This window comes from Mytilus edulis, chromosome 6 (genome assembly GCF_963676685.1).
Source record: "Mytilus edulis chromosome 6, xbMytEdul2.2, whole genome shotgun sequence".
In the NCBI taxonomy this organism is placed as follows: Eukaryota; Metazoa; Mollusca; class Bivalvia; order Mytilida; family Mytilidae; genus Mytilus; species Mytilus edulis.
This window is the reverse complement of record NC_092349.1, coordinates 34,922,998-34,940,814: the sequence shown is the minus strand read 5'-3', so window position 1 is coordinate 34,940,814 and position 17,817 is coordinate 34,922,998. Positions and strand designations below refer to the sequence as shown.

The window sequence follows — 17,817 nt, the reverse complement described above, 5'->3', positions numbered from 1 at the left end:
TACTGTATGAAATATCTGTGTTTCCAAATGAAAGATAAAAAAATTACTTAATCGACTTAATATGATTCTGTTTTACATTCTTTGTTGTTTTTTTTTTCAAATGTCGAAATAGATAAAATATAGATTCCAGGCATACATTTTACCTTTCCATATGTATATTTACCTGAACTTTAGTCTCTATATTTCTGAATTATAGAATCACAGAAAAACATATCTGAAACTGTATGTAACAAGGAAGGTATTTCTTTATGTCACATGATTGACTACGTAAACATGTTACATTGTCAACCACGTGTTATATGAATGCTATTTAATTTGAAACTCACAAAATGGGACTTATATAATAAAGGAGGTAATATTCCATTTAAAATAAAATGATAAAAGATATCCAAAAGATATTCTATACTCATATCTCATATGATCAAGAGATTTTCAAATTCGGTTTCAAACAACATTGGTATTATAATATATGGTTCAATTCAATTATTTGATTGGTCAGTTTTCAGCTGTGAAGTAGACATAAAATTGTGTATCAGTTTATACGAGTTTTACAACCAATTTTCACTGCATGCTGGTAGACGTTTGGTCCAAGATGATATCACCAGTCCCGTTGTTTGCATTCTCATGTTGACTTAAATTATCATTGCTATACTTATTTTCTATTATTTTTTGTATTAAATGTTAACCTGTTCAAAACACTGAGGATTTTCTACCCTCAGACATATATTACCTTAGATTATACTTCTTTGGTTTTCGTTTGTTGCCATTTTATATATTTTTTTTCGTGTACTAGTATTGTTGTGCAAAATTAACCAGACTATTGGCTCTCGATTGAATAGTTTTTCACTTTACATTTCGGGTCCCTTTATAGCTTTCTATGAGTTGTGACCTATATTCATTGAAATTTCCGTTATTTTTCGATCAGAGTTGTCCAACTTGCAATCATTCAATATCTTCTTACTCTTATATTACCCCAGTATTGAACAATTTTTCGGGACATTTTGTTTAAATGATCTTCAACTTCGTGTTTGGTTTGGCATCTCAACTGTTTTCCCTCAGCGCTACCGATACGTTTTATGTTGATCAAACGTGCGTCTGGTGTACTAAATTATAAGCCTATTATTAAACTAGTTTAAAATTCTTAAAAAAGTACAGACTTACGTGCTTTAAATATAAGTGGAAATTATCAAAGTGGAAAATAACTTTAAAAATCATTTAGAGTACTCGCGTTTTCCCCGATTGTACCAAAAATTGAAAAAAATATTTAATTAATAATTGAAAAATTGTTCACGGCACTCAGATCCAATGGAAGTTGCTAGACTAGTCGGTCATCTAAATTATATACAAGTAGACATAGAACAAAGCATAGCTTAGATCTATTTTGTGTCTGGAGATGATTGGTAAAACGAGTTCATGAGATTAAAGCTAAAATATTCTCACACTTTGGAAAACTTCCAAATATTTCACCAAATGAATGTATGCTATCTTCAAACGTTAATGTGGTCTTCAAAAGAGATTGGGTAAAATGTATTTTTAACAAAACTTTCATTTGTGAGAGAAGACAAAAAAGTTTCCATGTTTTGTAACGACAAGCAACTCTTTTCTTTTCACACAGTAATGAACTGCTGTAGCACATTTCAGTTCAGACTTTGGTCCAATAATTTCCTTAAATGTTTTACCATCTGCTGACAGCGCACACACATTAGTTGACCTGTATCCACATACAAATAGAATATTTGAATTATTGGATGTTAACCCGTAAGGCGATGCCAGTTTTTTATTTTGAAATTCCCATATCTTATTGCCATTAAAATCATAGCAGAAGAGCTTGCTACTTTTATTATCCACAAAATATATTTTTTTGTCATAGCACACGGGAGCACGATAAGTCATCTCATCAAATTTTATTCGGATTTGTTGTATAAATTTTCCATCCGAATCTATTATTTGGTATCCTACCAAGTCTTCGATAATATAGTTATTGTCGTAGATAATTACTGATCCAAATAGTGATTCTTTTTCGAAATGAAATGTTTTTAAAATGTTATGAGTATCTAATTCTACAATATGCAATTTGTTGTTTGACGTCACTGCAATACTGTTTTGGTCCACAATTGCAAATCGCGCAGGAAAAAACGGCAAATCGATTTTTATCGATGCGCTTTTAGTATCAAACTTATACAAACAATTGTTGTTTCTATCAGAAAAAAGGAGATCACCATTTGGTAAAATACCACAATCTAATATCTCATGCCTACCCATGTTATCTTGGATTTGACTTTGAAATACTTCTTTGAATTCCATTGTCTCAATTCTTTTTGAGGCAAAGTCAGTCGCTGTTAGTTGTGCTTGTCGAGACTTTTGAACTTTCATGCTTAAATTAGAAGCCTTTCGCTTAATACGCATTGTTCCAAAAGAAGTAAGATTATCTCTAATTGACTGAATATTTGTTGGGATGACTGAAATACTATTCCAGTTGAAGGATTCATTTTCACTTAAACTCTGTAAAACTGTTTCCTCAGAGTGGGCAGAATTTATGAACTCGGGAATCGACATCAACGTTTGAAAATTTGTCGCAGCGTCGTTAATGATATTCACGTTTGCCTGCATTTCATTAACCTTAGTTTTACGCAATTCAAGATCTGCCAACATATTTTGTAACTCAAGTTCTTTCGTTGTAAAGGTTTCTTCCATTTCATTTCTTAAATCTTTTTCCAACTGATCTAAATACGCATTTATAACTTCTCTTGTTAGTCTGATTTCATCTGCACAAGTTATTTTTTGTTTCGCTAGCTCTTGTAGATTTGCACCTATATGTTCAATAATACTTGTTATATTTGTCAGTAAATCTGACAGTGTTGTTTGTAGATCAACAAACGACGGGGACTGCTTTATGTCCTTAACTGCTGTTTTCACATTGACAAAACTACACAATCCGCGGTGTATGTTGTCTTTCATACATTCGATGCAGCATGGCCGCTCATGGTTATTACAAAAGTAAACAAATCGTTCATCGTGATCTGTGCAGTTGTACTTTATATATTGGACAGATTTTGGAAGCTTCATTGCATTTTCAATTGAAATTGTTTCATGCTTCTTTGTTGCGTTAGCTACATCATGATGAGTTTGGCATTTTTTGCAAAAATTCTCGTCACATTCAGGACACCACGTAGTAGCATCTGTGGTAAAGTCAATGTTATTGCAAATGTCACAGAATCTATGATCACTTGACGCCATACCTAAAACATATAAACAAACGTTTTTACGAAACGATAAAGAAATGTGCATTTAACTTGTTTATAAGTTTACGAGATATACAACTATATTAATTTTGTGCCAAGTTTCATATTCGTCTCCTTTATTCAATATGAATTCAAAAGCTGGCACATCTCATAAACGTATTGATGAAAATAATGCTTAAATCTGTGAACTACATATACTCTAAACTAATAGCTTTTTTTTTAGAATAAAATCGCATATCTCATGTATGCATTTAACATGATGAATTCAACAATGAACTTAACAAACATACTTTATAAATCTGTCATAACAGCAATATAGCCAGTTCCCTTTATCTTTTGACGATAATTGTGGAAAGTGGAATAGATATCCTAGATAAGAGCGACAAAGTCAGCTTCTATCGAAATGTCTATCACTGAACGGCATGTTTTTTTCTATTAGAACAAGGAATAAAAATCAGTGATGAAAATGACATTTAGTTGGTCCAAATTTAAATAGTTATCAATTGATGGTATGTTTTTTTTTTACCAAAAATTGTGCAATAATGCGTTAATTTTTTCATGTGACATTCCTATGTTCCTAATTTTTTTTATTTAAAAAGAACTTCATTTTTCAATTAATGAAATACAATATTTGGACATATCTTTATTCGTCATTCGTTGTACGAAATGTCCAAATTGAAATGGTATTATGGTTCATGTGTATGATGCTGTTTATTGATCAAATTATGATATACTGACAGTTTGTGAAAGGAAAGTTTTTTTTAACCAGACACACACAGAGTTCATTTTTTATCAGGTTAAAGTAAGACAACCTGTAGTATTTTCTTGTCAACATTTAAAATTTAATGTTTGTCATGTAAGAAAATACAGTACAATTGTATTGTATTAATTGTATTTTTGCAAAATCAATCTCAGCAATTACGTGGGTTGAGTTTTCCAAAAAAAAAAAATGTGCATCAGTAACGCCCGAATAAAAAAAGTGAAATACAAAATTAAGTGCGAGGTTTAAGAGCATTGAATGTATTTTGTTACATATTTATTCGTTTGCTATTCAACATGTATTCATAGATTTTAATTTTATTTTTGAATTTAGGGAGACGGATTTATCTAAGAGCCCTGCTCTTGTTTCCAATGTTTCCTAATCCCAATTTTTGAATCTTTTGTATATTTCGTATTTTTGTCTTTATCCTTGTAGCTATTATATAACAATTTCTTAAATGAAATATGTTAACAGTAAGAGCATTGAGGATATGAATTCTCGAAAGGTTTTGCCAAACACAGCTAAGGTTATTTTTTCCTGTAGCAAAAAGCCCTAAAATTTTCGTTTAACAATTACCTCATACATAAGCCAATTTCAATGATATTTTGTGACAACGTATATGTAAAGTTATGTTTATATCATAAATTGTATTTGAAAGTTGTTACCGTCTCTCTTGTTAAATATGTTAATAATTTTAAACTTATCTTGCACGAGCCCCAATATATATAGTTTTCCCGATCTTCATTACATAAATATCTTTAAGGCATATTCAATTGGGTCTATGCTCTCCAGAATGTCATTGAAATACATTAGACATAAATTGTAAAATATAACATACAATATCTCATCGACAATTACCCAACTTATGAGTTTAGCCATATATTAATAAACGATTTGATTGAATGTTATCGTTCAAATATCACAGCATTTGTGTTTCTAAATGGAATGTGTTAAAGTAAAATTACAAAATACCGAACTCTGAGGAAAATTCAAAACGGATAGTCGCTAGGCAAATGTCAAAATCATAGCTCAATCGTACGAATTGATAAAAACTGTCACATTCTAGCTGATACCAAAAAGTAAAATAACAAATATATATTCTTGTGGAGAGTTGTCCAATTGCCAACCACATCTTCTTATTTCGTTTTTTTTTTAATAAACGGAAGTGAAGGGTGTCGTCAATGACAGGCGCCCTACGACACAATTTTTAAACATACTCAGAAACATTAAAACAAAAATATAAATCAAATCAAACAAAATATTCACTAGATCTACAACTCTCCACCCAAATCACAATTTGTAAAAGTAAACCATTATAGGTCAAAGTACGGCGTTTAACGTGGAGCCTTGACTTCACACCTTACTTGATATGTATGTATACATTCTATGTTTTTTTTTTTTAATTGTTCAAATACATAAAATATAGATTTTAGGCATATATTTCACCTTTTCATATATATATTTACCTGGAAGTGAGTCTTTATACTTATAATTAACAGACACGCAGGAACATATTTCTGCAACTGTATGCAACAAGGAAGGTATTTCTGTCTATCACATGATTAACTACGTAAACATTCTACATTTTCAATCGCGTGATATGTTATATGACTGATAATTAATTTCAATCGCACAAGATTAAGGGACCTATCTAATAAAGATAGCATGAGTTATGGTATAAAAAAAATGGGAGACATTCAACACTTCAACAAGTCGAAAAGACACTGACATATCAATCGAAAATAAAGAAATAACATCGAAAAACAAAATAATCCATAAAACACATAATAGAAGATTTAAGATTGAGCTAGTTATTATCTCAGGTACAAAATTTAAAAGAAAAGCGCTTAACATCTTAAATACGATTTGCAGTTATTACAAGCATATTTATGCTTATGTAATGGAATCAATTAAATCTGTTTTGTTCATTTTCTGACGTCAGACACGCGAAATTGTTTCTTTTAAAATTGTAACACGATGATGACTGCTGTACCAATATTTTGACTATTTTATTTATTATGTCTGTTTAGTTCACGCATCATTGTAAATATAACTTGATGAGACTGTCGTACAAAGTGAGAGGTTTAGCGCCAGGTTTAATCCACCATGTCTGTACCAAGTCAGGAATATGACAGTTGTTGTCCATTCGTTTTTGATGAGTTTTGTCATTTGATTTTGCCATGTGATTAGGGACTTTCTGATTTGATTTTCCTCTGTGTTCAGTATTTTTTGTGATTTAACTTTTTTCTACTAAAAACAAGGTTGCAATTACTTCATAGGCAATGGTGACAAAAGACGGTTTGTATATCCCCCTTGTATATTTGATGCGCGAAAACGTTTATGTACTTATCCTTCTAATCTGTCTTAATGTTTCATTACAGAAATTAATGGAGTGTCACTATCTACTAAAATTTATAAAATGCATATTTACGAATCCCGTAAGTTTAAAGGCCAACTGTATGGAAATTACAAATGTTTAAACTCCAAATAACATGCAATGGTTAAATATATCATAAAGATATTTTATTTTTATCTCATATATAATCAATAGGTTTGTAAATTTTACATAAATGTTTCGAGTTTCGAAGTTTAACATTTATATGGTAAAATTAGAGGATTTGATAAAGCTTTAACACATTAAAAAGTACGTATTCAAACAAGCACATACGTAAAGACAAGAAAAAACGGTATTAATTCAAATAAGACAATTGTCCATCAAAAACCATAATGACGAAAACATTAGCAACTAAAGGTGGACAAACGACTTTCAACAATAGCATAGCCTTTGCTGCATACTGTTTGGTAAAAAGTAAAATCAATAAAATCGGAACTCCGTGGAAAAGTTCCAATGAAATGTCAAAATCAAAAGCTCAAAGTCATCAAACGAATGGATAATGACTGTCATATATAAGATTTTGTGCAGGCATTTTCTTATGTAGAAAATGGTGATGAAATCTTGTTTTATAGCTAGCGAAACCTCTCACTGGTATAACGGTCGTATACATTTTCATAATATTGACAACGAAGGGTGAACAAAACAAACAGACTTAACAGGTACAAATGTCAAAATTGGGATACAACAGTCAATATAGCGTTATAATATTAATCATAAACGGAAAAAAAAGCAAAAAAAAAACAACAAATATGTAACAAAGAAACGCAAAAGGTCTGTAGACAAAGCACAAAAACAAAAATAAAAGACAAAATACAAAAAATTACCATAGAAGAATAATACAATGACAGAATGTGTAAGCACCGATCCACGTCAAATGGTTATCACCAAATAGTTATCAAAAGTACCAGGATTATAATTTAGTACGCCAGACGCACGTTTCGTCTACATAAGACTCATCAGTAACGAAAAAAGATTAAACTGTAAAAGAAATATTTAAAGACAAATAAAGGATACTACAACACGTTACTAAGATGATACATAACGTCAGTAACCAGGATCTTTAATTCAAGACCGTCATGTATTATTTGTGAAGTTGATACGTAATATTTATCAAAATGGTCTCGGTCCATTCCGATGAACTTTTTTTAAGAAAAAGGACGAGACATTCATCCCTATGTTCATCAACCTTCTGCTCAGACACTGATTCAGTATTCCGTATCTACTTTACAAACACAATGTAATACACGATGGTATTGAAAGATTCTAGGTACTGGCGTTGCTTATCATATTAATAACGTGTTATAGTGTTCTTTTATGTGTCTTTGTAAATTATTACTTTTACTGTGAACATTTTTGTTTATTCTATTAATTCGCAATGATATCTGAGATTACATAATTTTTAAAACTTGTATGTAAATTGTGATATTATATATTTGATTGATTATTTAATTGATCTTTTGTTATTTTGTTTCCCCTTTGAAGCATATAGTCCAGCGGATATCAGAATAATTGATCACTTTATGGTAAAAGCATGAAACTTAGCATTGTGAAAGATTAAGGGGTATAGACAAAATTCAGATATGGAGCCACGAAAAAAAATCCAATATGGCCGCCAAATACAAGATGGCCGACATTAGTATGACATAATTCACTTGATGAAGTCTTCCAATTTTAATGAGTTCAAAAGATGTCACAAACTTCAGGAAATACAATTAAGATATGTCAATTATTACTTTTTTAAACCTTATAATACAGAAATCATCAAAATGGCGTCCAAATTCAAAATTACGCGTCAAAATGTCTAAGTTTGACAGTATTCGTATATGTACACCATCATTGTGTGATAGAAAGTTACCAAATCCGTGAAACTGATCATTTGATATCGACAAAGGCCTATAATGTATCATTAATGCCTGTGTGCAAAGATAATATTTTCAAAATGGCGGCAATATTCAAAATGGCGCCGTTTAACAAGTCAAAATTTGACGTTTGTTTTTAAATATGGTATAAAAATTATTAAAAAATAATGGATCATTTATTTTGATACAAGCACGTAAATACAAACATATTATTATTTAATTTAACAGGTGACATTAACTATGAAATAAAAATGGCCGATACAGTTCAAAATGGCGTCTTTGACGAGTTCTTATTTTTAACAGTTACAGGTTATGACCTTAGAAAATTTCACAATTGTCCTGAAATGAAAAAAAAAACATGCAGTATTGAATCAGTGCAAAGAGTATTTCTTTTTTAGAAATGAGATAAGAAATTAAAATATACTCACAAGTAACTATTTAACATAACAACAGATTAAAATTACAATCAAAATATGATCAAAATGCAGGAAAATCAAAAGAAAGCACAGTCACAATCAGTTTCTCTTTCACAGTCCCGTGAGCAGTTGCTTAATGCTGCTTTTAAGAATTTACATGCTCCTCGACATCCTTTCTTACATCCACAGTGGATGAGCTCTTGGCATGATATTGTAGCTTCAGCAAGCACAGACCAGAATGGTACCCAAGTACCATCAAGTTTTTGCCAACCAAATAAATCTGGTGATGGCATACTTGAATTTGCAACTAAACAATTGCCCCAAATAACACTACCTTGGTAAGCTGAACGTTTCGTATATTCAATGAAGAAGTGAATCTCGTGTTTGAGGAATACTGTCAATTGTTCTTGTCTTCTGCGTTAATAACTGTTTTCTTAACTCATTCACCATATTAGCTGTACTAGACCGATCATACAAAAGCACAACATATCGTTCTATTACTTTTAAAATTTCCACTTCATTTGGATTTTCAATAACCTGCAGAAATGCTTCTGACAACTCTTCATATACGGACCATGTGTCCCAAGCTTATTTCGTACCTTTCCCAGAAAAAGTTGAGACTGTGCCACAACCGATAACTGAATGGAACAGTGGAAAGACTTTCAATTTCAATGGTCCTAGAGCAAGGCACAATCCATGAATTGAAATATATAGGAAGTTCTTTCCAGTGCAAAAACCTATCCACAGCTGTTCAGCCATTTGAATTCCCCTTTTAATGCAGTTGGGAATGAGGACATATCAATTGAAAGTTCTCCTTCAACTAATGGGATATCTGGTTCGCTGAATCTTAGTACAGCTGGTGGAAGATTTGAATAACTCTCTGGTAAAAGAGACGCTCTCTTTGACTGGCATTTCAACATAGGTTTAGGTTGGTCACATGTTTGAACAACGCCTTGAACATCCTCTGAAATATGTTGGAATAAAGATATACCTGTACCATGGAATGAATCTTTTAACGAGATACTGCTTGAATTGTGATCAATGTTGTCTACAGCAGATGAAGCAAACACATTTTGTAGTGGATTGGTAGGGCAAACAATACCTTCTTGGACATAACGACGACAAGCATCATTGGCCTGGCCATGGAAGTAGAAATTTCTAACACTCGGTCGTAGGAGACAGACAGTCCAAGTTTGAAGAAAGTATCTACTAGATCACGTTTGCTAGTCTTACATGGATCATGATTCCCAAATAAGCACAAACTGGAGGTTCATGATCTTTCATGTGACGGTTGGATAGTTTCTTTGTACAACTATACATCAGAAGATGTGCTATTGTTAATGTCGACTGAGAATATGAACGATCCTGAATGTTGGGTCAAAACTGAATCATGCTGACCAAAGTAAGCAATGACTTGGGTACAGAATTGGAAGCTTCCTGATATCCCTTTGGGAAGGTTCCTTAAAATTCTGAATTTGATGCAAAAATATCTTTACTCATTATCAAAGTCTTCTAAGCAGACTCTCTTCAATGCAGGACCAATTTCATCTTTGAAAGCAAGAATGTTTTTAAGACCTTGTTAGTAAGCATCTAAGTTAGGGAAATTACAATTCTGTGTTTTAGTCGTGTACTATTAACTCGAGATGAAACATCTGCACCTAGACATGTTATTCTTTCTGTATAAAGTTTACATAGATCTGACAACTTATGGTCTCATCGCATGACCTTGTTTCATTTATATAAGAGACTAGTTCTGAAAATGCAATACCATGGATTTGACTTTCCTTCTTAGATTCGACATTATCATTTTTCATTTCAATTCGAGATTCACGATTATATAAGGAAACAAAACATTTAGAGTCGTACTTTGCTTCCTGTGCAATTAGATCACCAGAACTAATTTTGCAAGTAACAACGTGTCATTTAATTTTACTGCACATTCTCTCACATGTATATCTTGTCCACACGATGAGGACTCATGAAGGGCTTCTTGGCCATTTTCATTACAGAAAAAGCACACAGACGGGTTACTGGTGAACTGAACGGAAAAGCTATGTCTAGTTTTCTTTTTAGATGTGGTTGCTTTATTGTCTATTCTCTCATGTGAGGTTGGTTTTTCTGCTCTATCCAAGTTTGTCCTGTTCAGTTTTAAGTTGCAAGATTTGTGCCAACATGCCTTTTGGTCTATGAAAGACTGTGCTGTTCAAGATCCCTCATCTAAGTTTTCAATGCACACATTAATGCCTTCAGGCATCAATCGTAATTCATGAACCTTCTTAATATTGTCAGCTAAAGATTGATAACCAGCACCAACATTGAGATGTTTATAATCAAATGGCCATATACGTTTTTCATCTATTATTTCTTGGCATAGGATGCAATTTGCCCAATCAATATTATTTAATTTAGTCGGTTTGTCATATTCTACACTTGATACCCTGAACGTCTTTTCAGTAGCCATGTTGTAAGAAATATGATCGTAAATTAGTTTATATGTTCCTTGTGGATAACGTCTGTATGCCAGACGCGTGTTTCGTCTACAAAGGACGTATCAGTGACGCTTGAATTGAAAAAGTTAAAAAAAAAACAAACAAAAAGTATGTAATTCAATATTTGATGACCTGAAATCCTGAAAGTTTTGCAAAGCACAAATATTTGTTGATTATTAATAGCTTTCTAGATATACACGATATAGTTTCTGATAATAAGACTTTTGACGGCCATTTCGAATTTGTCGGCCATTAAGGAATTATTTTTGATTGTTCCATTTTCAGAAAAGATTAATTAGCATCATAACTACCAATATGCAAAGTTTTGTGCTTTTATTATCAAATGATCATTTATACCATTTTTTTGGGGACTCTGCCTCATGACTGTTGGCGGCCATTTTGAATTTGTCGGCCATTATGGAATTATTTTGATTGTTCTATATTCATTAAAGATTAATAAGCACCATAACTAGCAATATGCAAAGTGTTGTGCTTTTATTTTCAAATGATAAATTATACCATATTTTTGGACTCTGCCTCATGACTGTTGGCGGCCATTTTGAAATTGGCGGCCATTATGGATTTTTTTTTTATTGTTCCATATTCAGGAAAGATTGATAATCATCATAACTAGCAATATGCAAAGTTTTGTGCTTTTATTTTCAAATGTTAAATTATACTATATTTTTGGACTCTGCTTCAAGACTGTTGGCGGCCATTTTGAAATTGGCGGCCATTGTGGATTTTTTTTTATGGCTCCATATCCAAAAATGTTTATCAACATCATAACTAACACTGTGCAAAGTTTCATGCTTTTACCATAAAGTGATCAATTGTCCCAAAATATTGAACTTAGCTGCTGGACTAATAGTAGAAAATATTTCATGCGAAAACAGGAAAAGAATAAATTCTCATAATTATATTTTTATATGTAGGTTTAGCAAAATGAATCAACAAGGATGATAGGCGGTAATCCGGGTTGATACTGAGGACGGATTTGTTAGCATCCGGAACAGCCGTACGAAAATGGGATATGTTTTGAATTCCATTTCTTTCAAAGTAAAAGGAACGATTATGTTTGAATTTTGTTATTGATTCACCAGTTCACTTTTGGTCAAAATTTTTAAGATTATAAATGTAAAGTTTTGTTTTGTTTATTCTTTGAATTTTGAAGTTCCAGAATCTAATTTCGGAATGGTGTTTGTTTTCGTCGACGGTTAGTTTTCAATATGAATTTGTTTATTTACTTTCTAGTCAATTTTACACAATATTTTCTTATCAGATATCATGATTTCCGTGAAACAGAAATAAATAAATTAATAAATTAATTAATCAATCAATCAATTATTAAAAAAACCCCAAATAACATGAAATACAATATATGATTAGATAGATAAATAAATTTATAAATTATATATGAATTTAATTACTAAATTAATAAATAATTTGGAAAATAGGTTGAATGTTTAAAAAGTCATAAGGTTTAATAATGCAATTAGATTATATCCGGGCACTCTGGTTCAAACCCTGGTTCCATCCGGTTCTTTTGGTTCCGAGCCGTGTTTCAATCCGGTTTCTTCTGTTCGAAACCATATAAACTGGTTCAACATCCGGTTTGTTTGTTAAGAGGAACCCAAGTTATTGGTTCTATTCAGATATATATATATATATATCTATAATGTCTAAAAATAGCAACAATCAACATTCAATCTATTTAAGCGTGGATCAGTTTGTGAAAATAAACTGATACATTTACTGAATCAAAATTATACAAATGTCTAAGAATATAACTTAAACACACTAATTATTACATTAAAAAGTTCTATTAGATTTTGAAAAGAAATACGCAATATTTCGCTAAACAAATTAGCTTCATCAGGCATGTGTATCTATCAAGGTGAAATCGGATGCATGACAAAAAAATATTTTTTTAGATTAATCTATACAAGATTTGAGGAAAAGTGTAACATATTGATGTTGCATAAAATATGTTTGTAGCTACAACTACATAAAGTTGGAATAAAAGTTAAACACATTTATAGATGTTCGATTAATCGATGAATTTTTATAAATTAATTTGTATAATTTCAAGATAATTATGGTTTTGATTTGCTTTTAAATCTTTTTTCGTCTCTCTCATTGAGTCCATCAGGTTCAAGAGTTCGTAACTGGTGCATCTAAAATCTGTCTCTCTCTCTTTTGTCTTCCTTGTGTATCCCAATTTTGATTTTTCTCAATGATTTGAAATGTGACCTTTTCAAAATTATGTCCTGCTCTTAAAAGGTGTCTTTATTGTAATTGGGCAGTTTCTTTCTTTTGTATAAAATGACCGATGGTTATTTAGTCGGATGTTAAATGGTGTTTCTGTTTCACTAACATATTGTAATTTGCAAGTTCCACACGTTAGAACATAAATGCAATTTTGCGTTTTGCAATTTGATGTTATAAATATGTTGAAGTTTTTGTTTGTGACTGTGCTGACGAATTGGGTTTCGATGTTGACAACTTTGCAGCATTTACAATTGCCCCTTCCGCATGGTTTATAACCTCCGATTGTTGATATCTCCTGTTTAGATACTTTGGATGTTACTAGAATAACTTTGAGGTTTTTGGGTCTGCGGTAAGCCATGACGGGAGGTGATCGGAAAATCTCTTTTAAGGAAGGATCATTCTCAATAAGACGCCAGTGTTTGTGGACAATGGATGAAAGATTTTTCAGGTCAGGATGAAAGCTAACAACAAACGGGATTTTATTTGTCTGAGCCGTCTTTTCTTTGTATTCAAGTAGGTTTGTTCGGTCTTTTTCTTTTGCTTTACCGAAAGCTTCTGAAATATTTTTGTTCTTATAACCTCTTGGTTTAAGTTGCTGTCTGAGTTGCCCCAAACGATGGTTTAATTTTGATTCCGATGAACAAATCCGTTTTAACATGATGGCTTGGCTGTACGGAATGCTCCGGGAGCAGTGTTTCGGGTGACAACTCTTCGGAGTTCTTTCATCAACCTCCAGTTTTTGGTGGGGTTCGTGTTGCTTAGTCTTTAGTTTTCTATGCTGTGTCTTCTGCACTATTATTTTTCTGTTTGTCTTTTTATTTTTATCTATGGCGTCGTCATATTTTCAATCTATGAGTTTGACTGGCCCTCTGGTATCTTTCATCCCGGTCCTGTTTTGCAACAGTCTTAAACCATTCTCGACCTGTACTCAACATGTTTTTTATCCGTTCTCAACTGTTTTCTAATTCAAGGCCAAGCCACAGAACTTTAAGATTGGAACAATACTCAAACAAATACCTTTCTTAAACATCTTCAGTTGGTAAAAATTCTATCAATGGACTCTCAATAGAAGAAATAAGAGAAAAAATTATGACTATGTTCATTATGGGTCATGCAGACCATGTCTTGTGTGGTTCAGAATAGATCGATTATGATTCTTAAGAATGTCAAGGAAAAGATTGGGTTACGTGAAGTATGCTTCTCCGTGTTGAAGGCCGTACATTGACCCATGGTTTACTTTTTTAAATTGTTATTTGGATGGAGAGTTGTCTCATTGGAACTCACACCACATCTTCCTTTATATATTAAGATGATTCAGACTGTCAAGTTATGTATAATCCAGAAAAGAGTCTAGTAAAACGAGTAAATTCCTATTCAGAGTTACTAACAGTACAGTCCAGTACAGATATTGCCCATTTAAAAATTTACTGGTTTGAAGATATAAAAAACTTTTGTTCAAACTGCAAAATTGACACGAAATTAAAGAAATATTATTAAAGAAATCCATTGTCCATGATAATGACACTCAATCTGTGAAAACACTTTTTTTATTAGTGTGCGACAAAGTTCAAGTTGCTTCCCAAAACAAATATATATGCCAAATACGGAAATAAAGTGAAACAACTGAATTAATAAAATTATGTTAAATCTAATCCACTCTTCACTGTCAAAATAGCCCACCTTCAAAATTTTGATTTAACAAAGACTCTCATTGTTAAAAAACACAAACGTATTGCCATTGTTGTTAACGACAAGCAACGTTTTTCTTTTAACACAGTAATACACTGCGGTAGCACCTTTCAGTTCCATACTTGGTCCGATTATTTCCTTAAATGTTTTACCATCTGCTGACAGCGCACACACATTATCTGATTTTTGTCCACATACGAAAAGAATGTTGAAACCATTGGACGATAGGCCGTAAGCTGACATGAGGTTTTCGTTTTTAAATTCCCATATCTTATTACCTTCAAAATCATAGCATAAGACCATGTTAGTTTTGTTGTCCACAAAGTATATTTTTTTGTCAATGCAAACGGGGGCACGATATGTTATATCGTCAAATTCAATTCGGATATCTTTTAACAATCTGGTGTAAGAATCTGTCATTATAAATCCTGTTAAGACTTCTATAATATAGTTACTGTCGTATATTATGACTGATCCAAGTCTTGATTGCCTTTCAAAAGAATAAGACGCCTGAATTCTAGCATCGGTTTCTAAATTTACAAGATACATTTGGCTACCAGACGTAGCTACAATATTATTGTCGTCGACAATAGCAAATTGCACAGGATTAAATGGTAATTCCATTTGTACAAACTCACTATTAGTATCAAACTTAAACAAGCATTTGTTGCTCCTATCAGAAAACAAAAGATTACCATTTGGTAAAATGCCACAGTCCAATATTTCATGTGTATTTTTTGCAGCTGGGATTTGGTGTCGAAATCTTTTTTCAAACCGAATCGTCTCAATTTTCTTGGTGAACATACTGGTCCCAGTGTATTGTGATTGCCGAGTCCTTCGAACTTTCAAATTTACATTAGCAGCCTTTCTTTTGATGCTTAATGTCCCAAAAGATGGTAAATTATCTATTACTGATTGCATATTTGTTGTGATGACTGTGATACTATTCCAGTTGAAGGATTCATTTTCACATAAACTCCGTAACGTTGTTTCTTCATCGTATGCCGATTTTACGTATTCGGGAATCGCCATGAATGTTTGAAAATCTGATGCACCGTCTCTAATTAGATTAATATTTTCATGCAATTCTCTTATCCTTTCCCAACACATGTCAAGTTGCATTAGTAAGTTTTCTTTTTCATTTTCTTTCTTGGTAAAGATTTGTTCCATTTTGTAGTTAAACTCTTTTTCTAACTCATCGAAAAACATATTTATAGCTTTTCTCGATAATCTGATTTCGTCTTTACATGCCACTTTTTGTCTTGCTAACTCTAATAAACTTGCTGTTTGGTCATCATATATATTTAAAATATTTGACAGCAAGTCTGACAGCGTTGTTTGAAGATCCAAAAACGAAGGGGACTGCTTTACATTCTCAACTGCTGTTTCCACATTGATGAAATTAAGACATCCGTTGTGCAAGACGTCTTTCATGCATTTGGTGCAACATGGCCGCTCATGTTCTCTACAGAAGCACACATATCGTTCATAGTGATCTTCGCATGTATCTTTGATATCTTGGACACTTTCTGGAAGCTTCATAACATTTTCAAGCAAAATTGTTTTATGTTTCTTTGGTGCATTTGCAACATCATGATGTGCTTTACATTTTGTACAAAACTCCTTGTCACATTCCGGACACCACTCAGTAGCATCTGTGGTAACGTTACTATTGTAGCAAATGTCACATAACCTACGTCCATACGAAGCCATGTCTGAAACATATGCAAGTGGTAATAAGATAATAATAAAAGCAACAACTAATAACAAGGCTTCGTGTTGTAGATCGTACCTTGACCTTTTATGGTTTACTTTCATAAATTGTGACTTGGATGGTGAGTTGTCTCATTGCCACTCACATCACATCTTCCTATATCTATAAACTCATCCATCATTATATTCTAAATTTCAAATTCGTCTACCCTAATTAATTGAATGTAGCCGATAGATATCAAAGCTTGTGTTTCCAATGACGTAGGCAAGATAGTTTTCCTGTTTGACCGAGTGTTATCTAAAATGCGACTCTCGAGAAGAAAAAAAACATCGTCTTCATTATTTAGAAATGTCTTGATTCGTGATTGATTTGCTTATTCATTCTAATAATACATTTGGAATAAAATCTGCGATGAGAGCAACAATTTGAACTGAAAGACGAATTTTTTATTGGCATGTTTTATTGAAGTGAAACTCAATAATGATGAATTGAACCTGCGTTAAGAGCAATATAGCTGTTCCGGTCCAAATGAGTATTTGTACCGTACGCGTATATAGTCGGACCATATGAGTTTATACTCGTTTGATTATTCACGGGCCAGATAATATGAGTATCTGGACCATATAGGTATTTTTTTTCAAATATGCATTAGAAACGTTTCAATAGTACAATATAAGTTATCAACGTTCATATCCAAAGGGTGTACAGGGTACTGAAGGGTGTTAAAATACCCCTATCTACGGATATGAACGTAGATAACGAATTTCTTTCCCTGGTCTTTGTCTGAATCGGGCGTTCGGGTAATTGGAAATTCGGGTACAAAGTGTAACGCGAAAATAACGTTTTTTTTCATTATCTAAAAAAGTTTTATTGAAATTTGGAAATTTCACATATTTTTTACGGTGTTTAGGGTACTACCTTTAGTAGAATCCTACATGTAGTCAAATATAAGACGTTTTTAATACGGAGACAGAGTAACTGG

At 32.3% G+C, this 17,817-nt stretch overlaps 2 protein-coding genes across 2 annotated transcripts; both read right to left on the bottom strand.

Annotated features, from left to right (window-relative positions):
• Positions 1 to 1,380: 1,380 nt before the first annotated feature.
• Positions 1,381 to 5,552, bottom strand: LOC139527573 (uncharacterized). The gene is made up of 2 exons (XM_071323087.1): positions 5,469 to 5,552; positions 1,381 to 3,239 (listed from the first exon to the last, which is right to left on the bottom strand). The coding sequence occupies exon 2, from the start codon at positions 3,235 to 3,237 to the stop codon at positions 1,546 to 1,548; it is 1,692 nt and encodes a 563-aa protein (XP_071179188.1). The 5' UTR covers positions 3,238 to 3,239; positions 5,469 to 5,552; the 3' UTR covers positions 1,381 to 1,545.
• A 9,575-nt stretch (positions 5,553 to 15,127) lies between these two features.
• On the bottom strand, positions 15,128 to 16,834 carry LOC139526368 (uncharacterized). Its single transcript, XM_071321505.1, has one exon. The coding sequence runs from the start codon at positions 16,832 to 16,834 to the stop codon at positions 15,128 to 15,130; it is 1,707 nt and encodes a 568-aa protein (XP_071177606.1).
• Positions 16,835 to 17,817: the final 983 nt, after the last annotated feature.

What these genes read in the sequence shown, in the direction of transcription:
- LOC139527573 (XM_071323087.1), bottom strand. Translation starts at nt 3,237, where the DNA reads ATGGCGTCAAGTGATCATAGATTCTGTGACATTTGCAATAACATTGAC.
- LOC139526368 (XM_071321505.1), bottom strand. Translation starts at nt 16,834, where the DNA reads ATGGCTTCGTATGGACGTAGGTTATGTGACATTTGCTACAATAGTAAC.